Source organism: Chelonia mydas, chromosome 1 (assembly GCF_015237465.2).
Source record: "Chelonia mydas isolate rCheMyd1 chromosome 1, rCheMyd1.pri.v2, whole genome shotgun sequence".
NCBI lineage: Eukaryota > Metazoa > Chordata > Testudines > Cheloniidae > Chelonia > Chelonia mydas.
Genome location: NC_057849.1, coordinates 248,353,288 through 248,375,364, shown reverse-complemented (window position 1 = coordinate 248,375,364; position 22,077 = coordinate 248,353,288). Strand labels below are relative to the sequence as shown.

Here is a 22,077-nt window from a genome sequence, read left to right as displayed (position 1 = left end):
TACAGAGTAAAACAGAAAGGAGCATAAACTCAGGCAAGTCAAGGGTAAAATTATAATTAGCCAGGAGAAAAAAGAATTTGAAGAGTAACTAGCAAAAGACTCAAAAACTAACAGCAAAAAGTACATCAGAAGCAGGAAGCTTGCCAAACAATCAGTGGAGCCATTGGATGATTGAGATGCTCCAGGAGCACTCAAGGAAGATAAGGCCATTGCAGAGAAGTTAAATGAATTCTTTGCATCGGTCTTCACTGAAGAGGATGTGAGGGAGATTCCCACGCCTGAGCCATTCTTTTTAGGTGACAAATCTGAAGAAAAGTCTGAGATGGAGTTGTCAGTTGGGGAGGTTTGAGAAAAAGTTGATAAATTAAGCAGTAATAAGTCACCAGGACCAGATGGTATCCACCCAATAGTTCTGAAGGAACTCAAATGTGAAATCGGAGAACTACAAAGTATGGTATGTAACCTATCACTTAAATCAGATTCTGTACCAGATGACTGGAGGATAGCTAATGTGACACCATTTTTTTAAAAAGACTCCAGAGGCAATCCTGGCAATTACAGGCCTAACTTCATTTCCAGGCAAATTGGTTGAATCTATAGTAAAAAACAGAATTAGCAGACACATAGATGAACACAGGTTGCTGGGGAAGATTCAACAAAGCTTTTCTAAAGGGAAATCATGACTCACCAATCTATTAGAATTCTTTGAGGGGGTCAGCAAATGTGGACAAGGGTGATCCAGTGGCTATAGTCTACTTGGACTTCCAGAAAGCCTTGGACAAGGTCCCTCACCAAAGGCTCTTAAGCAAAGTAAGCTGCCACAGGATAAGAGGGAAGGACCTCTCATGGATCAGTAACTGGTTACAAGACAGGAAACAAAGAATAGGAATAAACAGTCAGTTTTCCAAATGGAGAGAGGTAGGGTCCCCCCAGAAGCTGCACTGGGACAAGTGCTGTTCAACATATTAATAAATTATCTGGAAAAAGGGATAAACAATGAGGTGGCAAAATTTGAAGATGATACAAACTTACTCAACATAGTTAAGTCCACAGCAGACTGTGAAGAGTTACAAGGGGATCTCACAAAACTGGGTGACTGGGCAACAAAATGGCAGATGAAATTCAATGTTGATAAATGCAAAGAAATGTACAATTGAAAACATAATCCCAACTATACATACAAACTGATAGGATCTAAATTAGCAATTACCAGTCAAGAAAGAGATCTTGGAGTCATTGTGGATAGTTCTCCTAAAACATCTCCTCAATGTGCAGCAGCAGTCAAAAAAGATAACAGAATGCTAGGAACCATTAGGAAAGGAATAGATAATAAAACAGAAAATATCATAATGACACTATATAAATCCATGGTATGCCCATAGCTTGCATACTTTGTGCAGCTCTGGTCACCCCATCTCAGAAAAGACATTAGAATTGAGAAGGGCAACAAAAATGATAAAGGGTATGGAACAGTTTCTATATGAGGAGAGATTAAAAAGACTGGGATATTTCATCTCGGAAAAGAGACGGATATGCTAGAGAAATGTAAAATTATGAATGATGTGGAAAAAGTAAATAAGGAAGTGTTATTTACTCCTTCACATAACACAAGAATCAGGGGTCAGCCAATGAAATTAATAGGCAACGTGTTTAAAGCAAACAAAAGGACATACTTCTCTACACAACGCACAGTCAACCTGTGGAACTTGTTGTCAAGAGATGTTGTGAAAGTCAAAACTGTAACAGGGTTCAAAAAAGAATTAGATAAGTTCATGGAGGATAGATCCATCAATGGCCATTAGCCAAGATGGTCAGGGAAGCAATTCCACGCTCTGGGTGTCCTTAGCCTCTGACTGCCAGAAGCTGGGAGTGGACAACAGGGGATGGATCACTCCATGATGGCCTGTTCTATTCATTCCCTCTGAAGCACCTGGCATTGGCCACTGTTGAAAGACAGGAAACTGAGCTAGATGAACCCAGGGTCAGACTCAATATGTCCATTCTTATGTTCTTACTTTCTTATGTTACCAATTCATCACTCTCCAAATGTAATCAGATGGCTATTGTGGATCTACTGGAAGTGAGTTTAACACCTCACTCCAGATCCCACTGGACAATTATTCACATCATAAAACTATCACTACTGTTGGCAGTAGGTGCCATTTTTAATAGAGAAGCCAAACACTAAATGATCATGAACTGATCTCCTCCGAATTCTCTCACTAGCTCAGAGCAGAGGGAAGAAACTTGCACTTCAGCTGCCCACGTGTGCTGTGTCTGCTCTGTAAATTAATAGATGATTTTAGTCTCCAAAGCTGTAGTTCTGGCATTTTTCCCCAGAACCAAATTAATTTAATATTCACCACAGCTATTATATACGGGCATAAATGTTGTCCACTGATTCCTTGTTTTGGTCTTGCTCTCCATTATTATTTCACATATACATTACACTAGCACTCTGAGTCCCGCATTATTATTATTTGTGTCGCAGTTGTCCCTAGAGACTCCATCTAGGATCGGGGCCCTATTGTGCTAAGTGCTGTACATGTATGTAGTAAAAGATGTCCCTGCCCTGAGGAGCTTACAATCTAAATGACTCTAAGTAAGCTGCCATGGCCACTGTCACATCTGGACATGTCTCCACCTTGGTCTCCTGTTTGGCCTCTGAGCATCTCCCCTTTATGTGTTACTTGCCTTTTACACTGTGCAGCACATTTTCTGGGGTTAGGCCTGTCTGCCCAGGCCATTTGACTGAGTACAGTGTGCAGTGGCCTGGTGTCACAACTCTATCCTGTAGGACCCTCTCTGGAAGTTACACGAGGGATTTTTTCTCAAAGACGGAATCCAAATTGACAGCTGAATTCATAATCATACAAAAGGTAGTGAGAAAAGGATTTAAATTAAATCAAATTAAATAAAAATTAATGGTTGTCTCAGCATACTGAGATTTATATTTTGCAAAATGTCAAGCTGATAAAGCATTTTCAGTGAAAGTTACAGAAGAGCAAAGTAGAATTTATATAGTCCTAAAAGCAAATTCTAAGGTCTGAATGTCTTGTCAGAAATGCAACATCTTACTCTTTTTTGAAAGAACGTGAACCCTCTCCCACCTCTTCCCCAAGGCTTTGTCAGCCCTCTGAAAAAATGGCTCTGTAATACTTGCTGAGAGTCAACCACAGAGATGTACCTCCCACTATGAATGTATGAGGAGTAGAGTCTTCTCCAGGCAGAGAGCAATCATAGAGCAGCAACCTATGCGGTTTCTGTATGTCCCAGCGCTTCAATGCACATGGCCTTGGGAAAAAAAGAAGAGAAGAACCATGGCAACTCCTCTTTGTGCTCCACACCCTTTTGATGACCTCAGGAGATGGGGAAAAAATAGTCGCACCATGGCTAAAGGGAGAGAAGATTCCCAGCAGCTCCCTACTAGTTCCCCATTACACACCTCCTCCTGAGGGCCACAAGAACAATCAATCCCCCTCTAGACATCTCTCCTCTCCACACAAACAAAAGATGGGGCTGCCCTCATCACATTGGAACACACTTCTCCTCACAAAGGGAAGAAGGATTAGCAGAAAGGTCCTCGCATCCTCGCAAAACCTAAAGTATGATCCTAAGGGAGGGAGAGCTTGGAAGAGGATACTGGAAGAAGAAAAGAGTGAGAGAAGGGGAGGGATTATTGAGAGAACCAGGAGGGGGGAAAGAGGACGATGGGAGGCAAAAGGAGAGGGAGAATGAAGCTGGGGGGAAGGAAATCCAGAAGAGAGTGGGAGATAAGCAAGGGGGAATGGGGACAAGAGAAGAAGAAAGAGAGCACTTTGGGAGAAAAAGAAGAGAGGAGGGATTGATTAAGGGACCTGAGGGGAAGAGAGAGAATACATGGAAAGATGGAAAGAGAACAGAAGAAGGAGGCTGAGAGAGAACTCAAGGAAACCAAGAGAAAGGGAATCACTTACAAGAACAGAAAAAGTTGGAGTTCAAAAAAGGGGAGAGAAAAAAATATCAGCTCAAGAAAGAGAAAATAAATAAGGGGAAAATGGGAGGGGAAGAGAGTTGAAAAGAGGAGATCAGAAAAAAGATGAGAAAAGGGAGGTGAAAGAAGAACAATCTCAGAGAAAAATGAACTGAAATATTTGCTAAGTATTAAGCATGGGGAAAATCAGACTGAGGTGAAAGAGATGGAAGGAATGATAAACTCAGATCTACAGCAGATGAAGGGATAAAGTAGAGGGAAAGAGGGGAAATGCAAAAAGAAAGCAAAACAAAGACAAATGGAACATTTTTAGAAGAATGCTTTATATAAAGTTTGATGAGACAAACTTTTCTCTGCCTGATGACAGCCACCAAAATTGGTGAGCTTCTTCCTCCCTGAATCCTCTATTCGTCTATGTTAACCGCTGCCATGAAATGAAAATAAGCATGAGAGAATATTTTAACAGTGGATTCTCCTACAGCACATAGGCTAGAGAGTTCAAAATGCAATTAATGTACTGCAGACTTTGTAAAGGAGGATGAGTTAACTAACTCAGGAACTTGTAGAAATAATGTGCATCTAGATGTTATAACTGAAAAGCAAGTTTTAAATTTATTTAAATAAAAAGGACAGTTATACTATATAATGGCTTTTATAGGTGGTGGAGTTAGTGTTTGAGAAACACCATATTTATGAACCACTTAAATTAATGTAATATGTGTTTTTATTGTTCCTTGCATGGAATAGCTTTTCCAAAACTATGGTACCTAGGGAAAATTTAATTGGAGCATGAATTCAGGCTCTTACAAATGCAAAGCCAGAATGCCAAAATAAATAGAGATGTAGGATATTTCAAAGCTCATGCAGCTTCCGGGACTTCAGTCTCTAGGGCTGTCAATACAGGACTTTTCATGAACATAAATTCACTTTGAAATAAAAAATTAATAAATACAAGCTCACAGACCTTCACATTTTATGTAGCATACAGATGAAACAACAGAAAACATGGCAAGCAATCGATTTTTGTAATAGGTACATTTTCAAATTTAATAAATTTCACAGCTTTTGCAATCAACTTTGGAAGTGTCCATTGGGGAAGGCAAGGTTAATAGACTAATGAGGTTCAGGTCTTTTCCTCTAATGCATGCCATATATGAATATATTTAGCTGATGGCTAACCCATGGAGTAGATCTGGCACTCTCATTTTAATGTATGAAGTTAATTATGTTAAATGGGAAAAAAAATCTGGGGTTGTGCACAATTTCTTTGTCTGCTTTAGAATATCCATTGCATGGTTCCTCAACACAAGCCTGCTCCAAAGCCCACTGAAGCCAATGGGAGTCTTTCCAATGACTTCAGTGGGCTTTGAAGCAGGCCCTCTGGGTCAGATCCTGAAGTTCTTGCTTATGCCCTAATCTTGCAAGCAGATCCTGTGTCTGTACAGAGCCCCACTCTCTTCAGTGGGCCTCTGTGTGGGTACCAAGATCCTCCTGTGCAGAATAGCTTGAAAGAATGGGACCTTGGGGCTGACAATCTTTATTCAAGCATATCTCCCATTGAAGTCAAAGAGGGACTTGCCTAAACAAAAACTGAGTAGGAATCTGAGGATTTGACCCCATATTTACCCACCTACATAAAGACACTGTTGAAGATTTCTTGTGTAGCTGGTGCCAACATGCTGGCCAACATAGGAGTGTACTGACCAACGCAGGAGTGTACTATTAAGCAACAAGTACTGAGGTTAGGGGAGTAACGAGACTCTGAAGTCCAGTAAAATATCTGAACGTCATTGAAAATCAAAGCCAGCATAAGCACTTTTGGGAAGGAGACTACTTTTCTTTCTGAGGAAGGGATCAACTTCTCTATCCCTGCATGTCTGAGCAAAGTCTGGCAATTCTGGGCTATGCCTAAATGTTTCAATCCTTCTGTAATAGAGCTTCACAGAATGAAATTAAGTTACTAGAAGTAGGTCATCATCATCATCATAACATGACTCTAAGCCAATACAAATATAACAGTGATTATTCTTGCCCATGAAAGCAGGTGTTCTGGAGGTCTTTAGAACCCCTATAATAGCCTGCTGATAAGGTCATTGGAAAATCTTTTAAACATTCACTGAGAAATTTCAGTGAACCTAATGTGATGAGCCAATTCACAAATATAAGTAAGATTGGAATAGCATATTTATTTATGAATAAGCTATATTTCAGTCATGGTTTCCTATGATTTGATGAGTGTCTTCTGAGAAGTTTGAGTTTTTCTGTTACAGTAAAAACCATTAATAAAAGTCAATGAGATAAATTTTACACCCAATTACACCCATTCAGCCCCATTGACTTCAGTGGGAATTTGACCCAGTATGTTCATCAGATAGAAGGTAACAGGCTGATACTTTACATACAGGTTTTGCATAAAAAGATGTAGCATGAGGAACAACAGAAATCAAATTCAGGAGACTACCATAGTACAGCAAAAGGCAATTTGAGTTTCATAATACAGAAATAGAATAAGTCTCAATTTGATTTCCCATTATGAGAGGTTAATGCAGATTTTGAGCTTGGGGAATCTTCTGAAAATAAATATTTTCTTCTCAGAAACAGAAGTTTCACATGTGTGCTCCTTCTTCCCTGGAGGAAAAACTATATGAGAGCCACATCTCATAGGCCTGCAGGTCCCAGAACTAAATCAATAATTTGCACTTCTACAATGCTTTTCTCCCGGAGCTCTCAAAGCACTTCACAGCTACAGTGTCAACAAATTTAAGCCTCACAATACCTCTGTGATATAGGGAGTTCCTGTTATGGAGACATTTCTACAGTTAGAAGTGAGTTGTAAAATGGAGCATAATTTTTTGTTTTGCTCTAAAACTTGACAGCCAATGAAAGTGAAATTTCACACGTGGTTAGTTTTTATTCCCTTTGAATTTTCTATGTAGTTTTTATTTGGTTTCTTTTCATAAATTTTTTCTGACAGGAAGACTTTGAATTTGGGTTTTGGCTCATATTTTTCTTTAGCAGTCCTACTTTTCATCAATGATGGGTATCTCTTTTAAAAAAATATTGTCACAACTACTGCACACTACTGACCACACACTGCAACTCTGCCCTCCTAAGAACCTCTCATCACCCCCTTTCACTGCTCTGCTAAATGGCCCTCTCCCAGCGTAGCCAACTACTACACCAAACATGCACAATTGCTAGCATTGGGGGGAAATAATCTGATAAAGTGATCGGTGCAGAAAGGTGAACTGGTGGGGCTGCAGGCCAACAATAAACTCCATATTGAGCAAGTGCAGTCTTATATGGCATCCTTCCAGCAAGATTTCAGGATATGGGTAATTAGGGGAGACTGCAAACTACAATGACACATAGCTTCTATCGGTCCTCAGTGTGGAAACCTTGGGAAGTAACCTGTTCGCAGGCAGCCACCTGAAAGGATGCCAAAGGAACCCCTATACTCACTCGCTAACCAGGGAGTTAGATTCAGAGCCTCAAGAGTATTTAGGCACCTAACTCCCATTCATTTCAGTGGGAGTTAAGCTCAGAAATACCTTTAAGGATCTGGGCCTTAGTGCCCTACTTAACAAGAAAGATAAGGCTGTCCCCTGTCCCAAGATACTATTTTTTGGGGGTCCCAGCATACAAGGGCAGCCAACTGGAGGTTGTTGTTTTTCCTCTGGGCAGAAAGGACTATTTGTGGACAGGAAATGCTTTTTTTTTTTTTTTTTAAATCATGAAAAATGGTTTTCTCCAATACAAAACTACAATTGTTTCTAGCGACATATCAAAAATTTTTACTTCCAAGCTCAACTGGCAAAATTCACAGGCTTTGCCAAAGGTGAGAACACTGTTGCACTTCTAATTTAAAAATGCCCTAATTCTATAATGGAATTTTCAGTCCAGCCAGCACCAAGAGTTTAAATAGTCAAAACTTGGAAGTTTTGTTTCATGGTCTCTGTGTGTATATAATGTCTTCTGCAGTTTCCACGATATGCTATGCATCCGATGAAGTGAGCTGTAGCTCACGAAAGCTCATGCTCAAATAAACTGGTTAGTCTCTAAGGTGCCACAAGTACTCCTTTTCTTTTTACGAATACAGACTAACACGGCTGTTACTCTGAAACCTTCCATTGAAAGTGATCTGTGAAAGAAAATCATCAGCCTTCTGTGACATTCCTCAGGATACAATCTGGACCATGAAACAGCTGTGTCCCCTTAATTGTCTAGCCTGAGGTGCCTGTTACATTGCTTTGCAGTCAGAACATCCAGTACTGGCCTGCTCACACAGCCTCCAGCATGCAAATTCATTCCCAGATAAATACATGAGCTCTCTGACCAGTCACTCATGAATTAAACTACAGAGTAACACCTGAAAATTCTTAGTCCCAGCCTTGTTCCCCCAGAAATGTGCATCTTGTACTGTCCAGCGCACCTCTGAACAATGTAAGCCCATAGAAAGTCTGTCATTTCATGAAAGGAAAATGATATGTGCACCAGCCTTGTTATCCCAAATGGAGCTTTCCATACACGCTAATCCAAACACACTGGTTAAAATAAAACAATAAGATAATTTCATTAACTACAGAAAGAGAGATTTTAAACATTGATGCATAAAAGTCAGGATTGGTTACAAAAGAAAATTAAAGAGTAACACACAAGCTAATATCTAACTCAACAAACTAAGTGGCCTTAAAAGCAAAGGTTTTGTCTCATCATACACTACTGTAAATTTCACAGGCTGGGTCTCCTTCCAGCCTGGGACCACTCCCCCTTTAGCTCAGTTCTTTGAGCATTGATGATGTCATGAACAGAGAGATAAGAGGAGGAAAGGTGTAGTCAGATGTTTTCCTCCCCCTTTATAACTCAATTGCTAATGCTAGAAACATCCTTCTTGAGTCATGGTGACACACAGTCCGTTGCAGATGTGAGGTTTGAATTATCCATGTGATTAAATGTAAATTTCTTGTTTACATCTCTCCTTTTCCCCGGCTGGAGGATGGCCATTTAAATAGGTGATGGCCCTCTAACACCTGTCTGGGGTGCTAGTGTGTTTTTGTCTCGGAAAAACTGGTTTCAGCCTGCCTGTCTAACTCTGGAACATGTTACAGCAACATTATACTGTAGAAATTTATAACATTACATACACTGTTGATCATATATTTTACCAGGACAATAATGTTCAACAGATTACAATTTTCAAATTATACCTCAATAAGGCATACGGTGTACAAAATTTATCATAGTCTTGTAAAAGTGGTGACCATAAGAGTATAGACCATTACAACTTCCCATAAAATAAATAAATAACTTACATTTACCATCTACAAGCTGTCTCCATTCTCCTGTAGAGTGCTCCGATCACTCTGATCTCAGCACAGTGGAAGCTGGCCTGAGCCTGAAAGAGAAATGCAATAAAAAAAGTGAAATGGTTTTAGGTGATGTAGTTGCCTTTTTTTAATATGACTTGTGAAGATATTGGTGAAGTTACTGGAATTTAATACTTTGCCTTTTGTAGGTCACTCTAGTATTATTACAAAACAAGAGCCTTGTCATGACCTATAGGTCTCCAACCTGGGCCCACAAGGTTCATGGGAGCATCCACACTCCATCCCTCCACCTAGCAGCCTGCTGGCAATAACTTACCTGAGACCAAAGAAGCCGGCTCCATCCATGAGGTCCAACTGGCAGAGTCCCAAAGCACCTGATTGGCTCGCTGGCCCTATTTAAGCCAGCAGCAGGAACAGGAAGCTGTATGAACAACTGGTCTCCATCCTGCTCTGGACTGTGTGCCTTGTGCTTCCTGCTACCTACTACCTGCTTTTCCTTCCCCTGGTCTACTGGCATTCCAACCTGGCTTGACTCCAGGCATCTGACTTGCAGTTCCTAACCTCCAGGCCCCAATATCCTGACTTGGCCTGACTGGTCCCCAATTCGTGGTTCTGATCTTCCAGTGTCCCTACCCAGTAGACTATTGGCTCCTGTCCTGTGACTGCAGACTCTGGCTCCGACTACTAGGTCTGGCTGACCATGACCCAGCCATGACAATCCCAATCCTGCAAACATTTCACTTGAAACATAGAATTTAATTGGACTATTTCAATGTGTAAAATTAAGCATGTGTGTAAGTGTGTGCAGGGTCAGGGCCAACCAAAAAATCCTCACCAACTCCAGCTTTTCATTGAACAAGCTAATCCAGTGGTGGGCAACCTGCGGCCCGCACACGGCCCATCAGGGTAATCCGCTGGTGGGCTGCGGGAGAGTTTGTTTACATTGACCGTCCACAGGCACAGCCGCCCACAGCTGCCAGTGGCAATGGTTCCCCGTTCCCGGCCAATGGGAGCTGCGGGAAGTGGCACAGGCTAATCTGTAAAATCAGTGCTGTAAAATGTCCCATGTCAAAAACCATTTTCCAACCTCTCTCAAGCAAGTTAGGTGTTATTAATTTTTTTCAACATATGCTGAGTTTAATTTCAGTAACACTCAAACCCACATCTTTTCCTGGGGCCTTTATGTTGTGGTGATCAACTAAATATTTATTCTATATAAAGCACATATAAGACTGCAAACATAAAAAGCAAAAATAGTCACCAGTAATTTTCCTCTATTCTACCTTATTTGGTTGCATGTAAATTAGCAAGAACAATTATCAGTACTACATATGTTTTTACCAGTACCAGACAGCAGCAATTTTTCCCCTTGCTATAACAGATTACGTTCCACAGACAACTTCATTGATTCCTTAGATGACAGTTAAACTGTTAAACGATGTATGTTTTATTGCAAAGTTTTCCAAGCCACACATGAAAAATTCCGAAGTTGGGAGTGAATTACAAAAATGCCAGTGGAGCTAAACCAGATTTACACCAATGTAACCGTGAGCAGAATTTGATCCAACTGGCTACAACTGCAATGTAAAATACACATAGGACAATTTGATGACATACTATTGCTCAATAAATTATTTCAAGATATAAATCGTGAGCTCCCAAGTACCTTTGGGAAAAGAATACTGCAATTTCATAAGAAAAGTTATATGCTCAAATATACATTGGAATTCATAGTCTCATAGAATATTAGGGTTGGAAGAGACCTCAGGAGGTCATCTAGTCCAATCCCCAGCTCAAAACAGGACGAACACAAACTAAATCATCCCAGGCAAGGCTTTGTCAAGCTGGGGCTTAAAACCCTCTAAAAAACCTCTAAATTCAATAAATTACACAGAATCTACTTTTAAACCAGTTGTATTTAAAGCAGATGTAATTATAGTAAAAATCATATGGACTTAATAGTGTCCTCTTTTGACAGGTTGGAGATTTGATGGATGTTTCAGTATCAGGCCATTTCTAGACTATGCAGCTTTTAAACTAACACATTTAATCCATTTTTTAAAAATCAGTTTTACTCTATGTTTTTAAGATACTAGTTTTAAATGAATTTTTAGTCTTTGAATACATATCATTATATTTTTGCAGCACATACAGTCTATTTAATATTTCAAATCTAAAGTTTTATTATGTTGCATTCTGGGAAGATTGAAAAAATATTTTCAAAACATACTTTATATGTTTAGGATTTGCAGTAATTTCATGGGTAAAATCCCGGCTCCATTGCAGTAAATAGGAATTTTGCCATTGACATCTGTGGGGCCATGATTTCACCAAATATATACAAATTCATTAAGGATGAATTTCACCCCTGTGCAGAGGGTCAGCACACAACTTATGCACCACTTATATCCCACTTAACTCCTCAAAATAGAACTTAAAGGTGACGAACAGCCTTTGTGTTGGCACTCTGTCCAGGAGTGAATTTCAACCCAAGTCTTCGAACATTCACTGAGTTTAAGGGCAGTCCCACATATGGTCACAGTTTATTGTTAATGAGATAGACCTCTGATTCAATCTGTATGGTCCAATGGAGTTTTAGGTACTGATATCCCTAAACACTGAGTATGTATTGTGACATAGCTGTCTAATTTTAATCGTACCTAAATTTATTTGGATTTCATTATTTTACTCAACTATGCTTATCCAAAGTAGCTAAAAGTGCTTGTTCATTTGTATGTTATTGGAATACTCTGCAGGAAGATATTACCTAGATTTCTTAGCAATACAATAGGCCAGGTAACTGAAGTCTGTTTTAAAAAAAAGTGTTTATTTATCTAGCCAGAATCATTAAACGATAAGACGTTGTCTAAAATTGAAAGTCCTTGTGTGATGAAAAGTTTTTATACCTAAATCCCAGCTAAGGTGAATGTAGTTATCCATGTAAAGAAGCAAACAAATTACTACAGAGGACATAACCTAATCATATGCTAATGTGCCTAATACCAAGAAAAGAAGACATCACTATATTTTTACAATTAGCAAAGCGATGTTTTAAGTACAAAGTACACTGTACTTTGTAACACCTTTATACCAAAGTCTGAATTACACCAATTACTAAACTGGTTTTCAGGTAGAAATCTGATTTTCGGAGAACATGTATAAAATATCTAAGATTGCAGTATAAAACTGTGGGAGCAGCTCTCCATTATTTAGGCCATGAGGTAACATTGTTGCTTTCCTCAGCTTTCCTATGGAATTTAAGTTTATAGTTCTAGATATAGTAGGCTGTACATCCTGTGTTAAGCACGTACATTTTTATTTTTCTGATTTTTTTTTTCTCTTCTGCCAACAAAAACTTAGTCAATTTATCCCTAAATTGAGTTTTGGGTTTTGACAGTTATTTGGAAAAATTACAGGCCAGCACTCTCAAAGGAAATTAATTTTAGTCCAGGCAAAGAGGTAGAGAGATTACCACAACAGCCTGTACATAAATCAAGGATATAGGGAGGGCTATGGCTTTTCCTACATCGAAGTGCTGTGGTTACCACAGTGGGCACAAAAAGGCCTGTTGACTTAAGCTTAAAAGGCACCATCACCATTGTACATGTAAGGATTAGGCAGGCGATTCATCTGGTTTTTAATATGGACAGTCCTGTTTTTAAATGGTTTGTCGCCTGTCCAGTACTGAGACAAAACCGGATGCAGTTTTGTCTGGTGTCAGGGATTGGGGGAGGGGGGAACGTCATTTTGAAAAGTGCACTGTTCTGCCCCAGCCAGCATGCAAGGTCACACTGGTGGGGGTAGAGTACTCCCCACAAGGGTGTTCTCTGTGTGGCATGACCTTACATGCACCATGCATTCAAGGCCACACTGGCAGGGGAAGGCCCACACTGTTCCTGGAATGTCCAGTATTCTGGGAATGCATGACTGGCCAGTCTTGTAAGGATGTCACAGCCAACCTTAAGGACAAGAAAATAAAATCTTGTTTTAGACCCCATGTACTGTGCAAATTCTGGAGTTAACGGGCCAACTTTATCTCCCTGAAAGACATCAGGGCTAGAGGGGAAGACAAAGACTCACTACCAGACCATCCGCTCACCCTCTAGCAAAAGGGCCAGAGAAGGGGACAACTCATGATCTAATTCCCCCTTTCTTTTATTTTAGGGCCTTATTTTCCCTACCCCCCATGTAGTAACATCCAGGTACAAGTAGTATAGCTGATCTTTAACAAATTCAGATATTTGGTCATCTCAGAAAGATTGTATCTATACTTTTCGCCATAAGTAGACTTTTCGACAACAAAAAATTGTGGAAGTTAATATTTTTATATTAAGAAAACATCATTAGAAGAGGAAAAGTGGAGACTGATTTAGTTCTTATTTCTGAATGATTAGCAGCATCTCTGGTGATTGGCAATTAACAATTCATATATATACATTCATAGGCCAAAATATGCACAATGACATGAATCCTACCGCCTCTTGGACTCATGCCACACCACTGAAGTCAACGGGAAGCAGTAGGTGTAACAGAGAACAGAATTCGGGCTGTTTTCTTTAAGACTTTTCAGTCTAGTTATTTTGTCGCTGACCACATTGCCCACAAAGCTAAAAAGCTTTTCAAAATAGACTCTAGAGGGTTCGTAACTAAGATATAGTGGCTGTAAACTACAAACATTGGACTTTTTATTATTATTACCAGTAAAGCAGAGAGGTCTTTTTATGCCAATGTTAGGTTTGAATGTCCACCGTGAAAGCTTAAGAAAACCACTGCATGCTTCCTAATCCTCTTTGCCAGTTTCAGTTAAATGACCCTTCAGATCATGGAGATAGTCATTTTCCAAAGGTTGGCTGGTCTTTCTGTAAAAGAAGTCAGAGCTGAAGAAGATAAGGTCAATTTCTGTTCTCATGCCTCCGCAGCCTGATTGTCTTCATTAGAGTTGTACAGGTGTAAAGGAAGGATTGGCGCCAATGTGCACTCTCTGCTGGTTCTGTGCAGGTAAACCAGGCATTTGGCATTTTGCCATTGAAAGCATGGCTACTTCGCTTTGTCGGTTAAAAATTGCCTGTAGTCCTTATCTCTGTCTGTTATGGCAACTAAGGAGAGGTCTATCCCAGAACCCAGCATCTGAACAAGACCATAGCTAGTGCTCTCTGTATTTAATAATTGCTAACAGATTCTCAAATAGTTGAAAAAGAAAAAAGCCATTTAAAATATATATATTTCCGGATTTTAATGTCAGCATAAGTGACCAAGTGCCTCATTGAAAGCCTATTAAAATCATTGGAAAGGCTTCCGTTGACTTTCAAAGCACTTTGGATCAGGACTATACTAGGGTCTTTATTTTTCTTCACTTTGTTCATTTTTGGATGTTTTGGGGATAATTTGTTGTATTATTTGTTCAGTTGAAGAATTTCATTCTTATACACCAGAGTGTTCCAAGATCCATAAAAAAAAAAAGATAAAGAATGGCACTCTGGGCTGGATGATCAGCCCCAATTTATTTTATATAATGTTGTATTTAATGATTACCGATTTCTCATCAAGAATACGGTGAATTAGATTCCATCTGTTTGTTATCTATTCAGCGAGACACGGAAATGCAAGGGGGCTTTTTAGCTGAATTTGGGACAGAGCAACCTAGGCTTTTGGAGATCAATTAAAGTGGGGGCACACATTGCATGACTCCGCATAACGTGATTGGGATAGGTCATGCACTGGTGAGAAAACCCTGCATGATCGAATTAAAACCAACATGTGTGAACCAGCAGACGTGAGCTAGACCAAGCTCCCCGCATACTTTTACGCTATTGCTGTCATTGTCTGCATGAAGAGGCCAGATGTGAGACCTTGGGAGATGATCCAAACACTAACCAGACATTCCAGTTAGTTTTGAATGGTCTCAGCTGTTCATGTTAGTAGGAAATGTGCTACTTGGGGCAGAGTCCTTTTTTTTTTTTGGTGTGCACTGTGGCTGCCACCGCCACCAATGCCTCCTCTGTCTAGCAGCAGGGATGAAAATGCTGAGGCCATGACCAGAACAGAGGAGCAACTCCACCTTTTCTCAGATTCAAACCTAATTCCATGTGCTATGACAGGAAAATAAGCAATGTCTCATTTGGCCATATCTCAGTACTGAAACATGATTTTACCCAGGCCCATCAGAATCTATGTTTTGCTTTGATGACTAAGCTATCATAAATTCAAAGTACAACAATAGTGGAGAAGATATAGCTGCTCATTAGGAAACTGCATGGTTCATTATCAGTCTAATAGTTTCTGGAAGCCATTTCCTCTACCATGCAATACGGCTGTAGATCAAGAACAGTCATTTGTGCTACTTTCTAGTTTATAGATCATATACTTGGATAATTTTTGGAATACTTGACTTAAGGAAAAAATTATTGTGTGAAATAACTTGTCCCTTCCCCATCTCTTAGTAAATTCTTCTTAGAGGCGGTACACATCCTGGAGCAACAATGATCATGCTGGTATTTTAAGCCATTGCCATAGCAGAAGTTGTAAGGCTGAAGATGCAAATAATTTATCCTTTCCCCATTTGTTGTTGTCATCAGGGTGGATTAGGGTAGGATCCTTGGTATCTTTAAGATATGGGGCCAGCAGCATAAATGCAACATGAATCAGTGAAAACCAAAGGGTTCATCTGGGGTGAGTGTATGTGAGGAGAAGTCATTTGGGAAAAATTAGACACAGGTAGGAAAAGTTATTTGGCCAAGCCTGGGAGAGGCAAATCAAGTATAGCACATTGGGCCAGCTTACCTTTATTATAGTCACTACTTTGCATTATATTCTTCTTTTATTATATTCAGCAATAATGCAAGGAACCTACAGGCCTGTATCCTGAAAAACATTAGCTTCTGCAAGTTATCATAAGGCCTGAGGCCGTTGAACTTTGAACAGATAAACTTTGAACAGATAGACAGCCCAACGGAAAACCTCAAGTATTGGGGAGCTGAAAATAGAATGTTTAAGAGGAATTTCCAACCACAGAAACATGAGTCCAATCAGAAGAATGTCATAGCAATGACTTGACATACATAACAGGTACATGAGCTACATCAGCAGATACCGAACCATAAGAGGGCCATGGTAATGAACTGATGTATATTATAAGAAGTTGAGATAACTGATACACCACCTGATAGGAGAAGAAAACTGCATCATTAGTAACGTGAGGATAAACAAATAAGAAAAAGGGGGGAAATCCCTACTAAACAAACATCAGACATAGTGGCATCAGTACAACATATTATAAAAGGGGCATCCCAGCCTATCGACAGTAGGAGAAAGAGATGTAATCTTTGGGAGTTGCCAGAATGATAGCCACTGATGATGAGGAAGAAGGTGATGGTGATGAGAAAGATGATGGCTAACATTTCAGGTTGTTCTACAAGGGATGGTGTGAGTATATGGATGTGCAGATATACATTCTGTAGCATTGCTATGTACCTTACTGAGTTGGGGTGTTTGTGACTGTGCTAAATGTATTAATAAACTATTTGTAAATATAGAGGAGTTCCTATAGTGTGAGTGTTGCAGCTGTGTACATTGGGGTTCCCAACTATATAATAATTTGAATAATACTGGGCCTGATCTTGGGACAAGAACCTATCAACCCTCAGTGTTAAATGGTCATTCTTAAGTAATCAATATAATCAATCCATAATCTATAGATCAGGCTCCACAAGGAAGCTGCAAATGAGACCTGAAGTTATAGTGGATCCAGATCATATTTAAATGTGTCTACCCATGTGTTCAAGGTATATGAGGCAACTATTTATTAGTGACATTAAGAAGTAATATCTGGTAAAGGGGAGTAGGTATTTCATTGAACTAATCATTGGAGTATCCCTTGATTGCTAACTTTTATCTGGTGAGACTGTTAAAAGGTACAGGAGTATTGGAGCAGGATTACAGATCAAATCAGATAAATAACTGGATGTAATTTTCTTTCTGCTGATGCCAGGAGTACTGGGAGTTCTGGGTGCAAAGGGACTGCAGGACCCAGTGCTGTATGTTTTGGTGTTAGAACTTTAATACCACCCGCACTTAGGATATCTGCATCTTCATATCTGTATTGGTGGACAGAAAACATGTCTGGAAACCATCAGCCTTTGAGTATGCACTACTGCACAGGCTCTAGAGAGTTACATCTTCCAGTTGTTTTACAAACCTTCATTAATTGCCACAAACATCTACAAGGTAGATTTTGCATGATTGACTTGCCCAAGGCCGCAGACAGCATCACTATCAGAACCAGGGCTATGAATGGAGGAGTTCATGATTCCTAATCCTAATTCCACCCACCCAATTTATTCATATAACCATATCTCAGATTAAAAACTCATTAAAATATATTTTTTTAAACTTTCAGGAAGTGCATTTGAAGAATACAAGTAGAGGGAACACAGGAAACAGGAACTACAGAATGTAAGAAAATGCCATCCACAAGAATGAAGAATGAATGTGCCATCTGCAGGACACTTCACTGTAAATAAATTATTTGTTAAACATTGGAAGACTTAAAAACTATAGTTTAATAAGCTTGATGAAATCTCAACCAGTGGGCATTCTCCCAATAAACAATGCAAGTAAACATTCCAACATCAAGTCTTTAGAGAGCAGAATGTTATAAACCAACCCAGTGCTAAAAATGTTCTGAGGTTGGTACAATGCTGCTTGAGTATTAACCTGTTATAAATGTCCTGCACGAAAACTCTTAAAATCCTGTGCCCCTCAAAAGCCTGCAAATTTATGGGCCTTTGATGGATCCAATTGCACTAAATTAACCTATGAACCCTGGCCGCTGGAGTCATTCATCAGCCTTGGCGTAGAGTTGGGGGTTTGTTTTGTTTGGTCTTTTTTTTTTTTTTTTTTGCACTTCTATACAAGAACAGGCTGTTTGTTTTACAGTGTCTGATAACTTTGTTTGTCTACCCCTTTCATATTTGCACAGTCTGATATTCCCAGTAGCAGCAGCAGTAAAGTAACACAACTTTTAGACATCCATTTATTCCATCTGTGGCATTTTGACAGCATATGGATTAAATACATTTAAGACAAAGCTTTATTTTTCCACATCTTGCTAACATGCAAATAGTTGCAACTTGTGAGGCAAATGATTGTTAGAAGCAGTTAAAGCATATGTAGGCTATTAGACCATCAATGATTGTTTCAGGTAACAAATTGTTTTGCAATGGTATAAATAACTTTTTTTCCTCCATATAATGCAATATGTAAAATTTAGCATATCAATAATACACATATATCAAACAGTATGTAAAATTCTCTTTTATAGTACAATGGTGCTATTTTGTAATCTGTTATATGAAAGGGTCTGGCCAAAACTGTAAAAGGTAAAAGTAAAGATAGAAAACTAAGCCAAAGATGAAATAAAAGAAAGTAGGTCAAAAAAACACAAGTATATTTTTTTAAAAGACTCAGTGCTTTAGATTCTTATTTCAAAATTGTTTCTCACCTTCAAAAGAAAATAACGATGTGAAGTTCTAGTAGTTTCCTTTTTGAGATTTGGATTCTAGTATTTATAGTAACACACGAATACAGTTACAGTAATTCTGAACACAGACATATACACATAGGCCCACTGAAGTAAATAGAAAAACTTTAACAGTCTTCAATAGGTAGGATCAGGCCCTAAATCCTTAAGAAACATTAGTATTCTGCTCTTATAACGGGGGTTAATCATATTCTTATTTCTTCCCACATCCCTATGTGACTAAATCGAGTGTTAATTACACTGCAGCATCCCTTTGTAAATCAGAAAAGCTAACCTGATCATCAGTTACAAACAACAGAAGAAACAATCTGCAAGGAGAAGTGGACAGAGCAGTTCTTTAGACTGTAACTTTGTACCGTTTATATACCCAGATACCCTGGTGATGGAGGAATAAGACTGCATGTTTCTAATCGCTGCCATTTCACAGAACCTTCATATGTGACTCTCTGATTCAAGGCTAAAACAGCTCTGAAACAAAGGGTGATGTGGAACCAACACTGTTGCAGAGGGAGCACCAGAATGACCTACTATGGGGAGGAGCACACACAACGCTACACCCCTTCAAGATGTGCAACATAGCTCTACTCTCTGCATCTGGACAGCTTTGCGCTCTCCACCCCTTAGTAAATTTTAAAGTGTTAAATTTAAATTACTAAATTTCAGGAAATATCCTGACCTTCTAAAATTTGATACAAAATAAGACTTAATTACTACATAGACTTTCACTGAAGTTTAAAAGAAAAGAAAGAGTTAAACCTGACTGTTGACTAACAAGCAGTGCAAAAAGGGCTCAATTTTTTACATATTGAAATCAATATGTTTTTTGCTATTTACTTCAATGGTCGCAAGATTTGAGCCCACATTCAATCGTAATTAGCACTAACCATTAACCGTTTTGAAAGGATAGCGCAAATAAATTCTCTGCACAGCTGGAAAATTGTACATATAGAGTGAAATTCACACCTGTGAGGAGGGCCTGAACAAGGCTTATTATTATTATTATTTACATTATGGCATAAATAGGAACCACGATCAGAGAACAGAGTCATATTGTACGGTACTAGCTCACAAATGTAATAAAAAAGATGGTCCCTGCCCAAGAGAACATGCAGCCTAGGTGTGTCTTTAAGGCTTGTGGTCCATAGGCCTTGTATGGGCCTTAGGCAGGAGTGAATTTCATCCATAAGCAGTAGCCATGTTCAGATTGCCCTTTCTGTTGATGGTTGGCATGTATGAATGCATGCATGAAGCCTCTGGTATGCCAAGTACAATGGCTCAATGACCCTCGGTTTCAACAAGCAAATGCATTACAACTCAAGTTCAGAAAAGAACATGTAGCAATTTGCGTTACCTTTTACCGATTTGGCCAACAATGCCGAAGTGGTGCTATTGTTTTGTTTAAGAAAGTACTTGACTAAAATATAAAAGAAAGCATATAAATATTTTTTTAAAGTATGAAAATGACAATTATATAGATAAGCTTATTGAAATAGAAATGTCTAGCCATAACTTTTCAATTTTTTAATCACAAAAAAGTCATGAAGAAATCTGCTAAATTATAGGGATTGGGCCAGGGTAAGGGCTTTCAAGCACAATACAATTATCAACATTTTATTCCAAGTGGGTATTACAGATGAAGGAAAGCATTTAAAGTCATGAGACCATGAGTCTGATTCAAAGCCCACTGAAGTCAATGGAAGGTCCCATATCATTGAAATCAGTGGTGGGTTCTGCTTATAGGCAGTGACACGATATAGTCCAGGTTCTAATTCAGGGGAATGATTAATCTGGAACTCCCTATTTCTCCTGCCTAGCCCTCCATCCCTCACTATTATCCTCAAGCCATACAATAAGGTTTTTGCTTGTACAGAAAGTAATGCAAAGTACGTCTCTGATCATGCTGGGAAATGAAGAAAAAGCATTGCCAATGAAAAACAGGTTATCTTCTAATACTAAGCAATTCTGAGTTGTGAGAAAGAGTTGAAAGATATGGCTAATAGTCTGTGAATTTTTTTTTTAACTTTATATGGTCACTATGGACAACTTAATGTGCAAAAAAATGACAGTTCATTGTTTTATTATTTTTTGAATGAGAGTTAGTAAGTTAAACCCAAATAGAGATTCTTTGAACCTATAGGCTAGAATACTTATGTTCTGATGAAGTTATATTCCATCTATTTAAAATTATTTTAAAGTTATTTTTAGACTGAAAAGGAATTGTGATAATTTATTTGGGACTCAACCTATACAGCTGGTTACTCTTTTAGGAACACTTCTTCAATTCAAACAAATCTTAAAGATGCCAAAGTTTCATTCAAACAGACTTTTCCATTGTTATTTTTTCAAATGGCAAATCTAGCTAAAATGCCTTTGCATCACTGTTTTGTTTTTTTAAAGGATTTTTTTCACAAATTGACAAAAAGTCTAAATCTGCCTTGGCAAGACTCTTCACAAATTATCCATTTTACCTGTAGAAATAGCATAAAGTAAAGCAAATGGATCAAAGTTCTGTCTTGAAAGAGAAAAAATCATAAATGCAATTTTTTGTTCATTTTAATCCTACACTACACGTTTTGCTTGTCACAGCATTGTAATATTTTACAGGATGATCAATGTCCAACACAATACCCGATATATACACATCTTTTGTTTGATTTTTACATGAAGAAAGTTATAATATCTGAAACTTGATTACATATAGTACAGTATAGATATCAGTCTGACAGAGACAAAAACAAGGACCTCCCTAATGCTTACATTACATTAGGAAGTCTCATACTGGTTGCATAAAGGGTGTATATTGTGCTTTTTAAAAAAATCTGCAGTGAAATTTGACCTATAACATATTAAATTTTTCTTCTCTGCTTCTTTCACATTTTCTCATAAATTTCTTCCAAGTTTCTTCCAACTTCAGGACAAGATTTTAAAATATCAGTGGCTAAAGATAGATCCAACATCCATATTTAGGCCTCTAAATAGATGGCCAGATTTGCAAAAATGTTGTGAATTTACAGACTCTATTGAAAAGAAATCAGGAAAACCTATTTTGGTGCCTAAGTATGGATTTAAGACCCTAACTTTAGGCACCCAATTTAAAAAAATATTGGCCTAAGTGTTTTCTTTCATTTCATCCTTCATTACATACCTTTTTTACAAAAATTGTTAAGGTCTCCTTTTTGACATAGGAACAAAGGGTGTTATAAACTGGGGAGAGTTTGGATCTCGGTCATTTATTGTCG

At 38.6% G+C, this 22,077-nt stretch overlaps 1 protein-coding gene across 1 annotated transcript in view; it reads left to right on the top strand.

Annotated features, from left to right (window-relative positions):
• IGF1 (insulin like growth factor 1) overlaps nt 1-21,642 on the top strand; it is an 81,157-nt gene extending 59,515 nt beyond the window's left edge. The window contains exon 4 of the mRNA XM_007072268.4: nt 17,696-21,642. Coding sequence (XP_007072330.1) covers nt 17,696-17,755 — 60 coding nt within the window. The 3' untranslated portion in view covers nt 17,756-21,642. The remainder of the gene's footprint in view (nt 1-17,695) is intronic.
• The last annotated feature ends 435 nt before the right edge of the window (nt 21,643-22,077 follow it).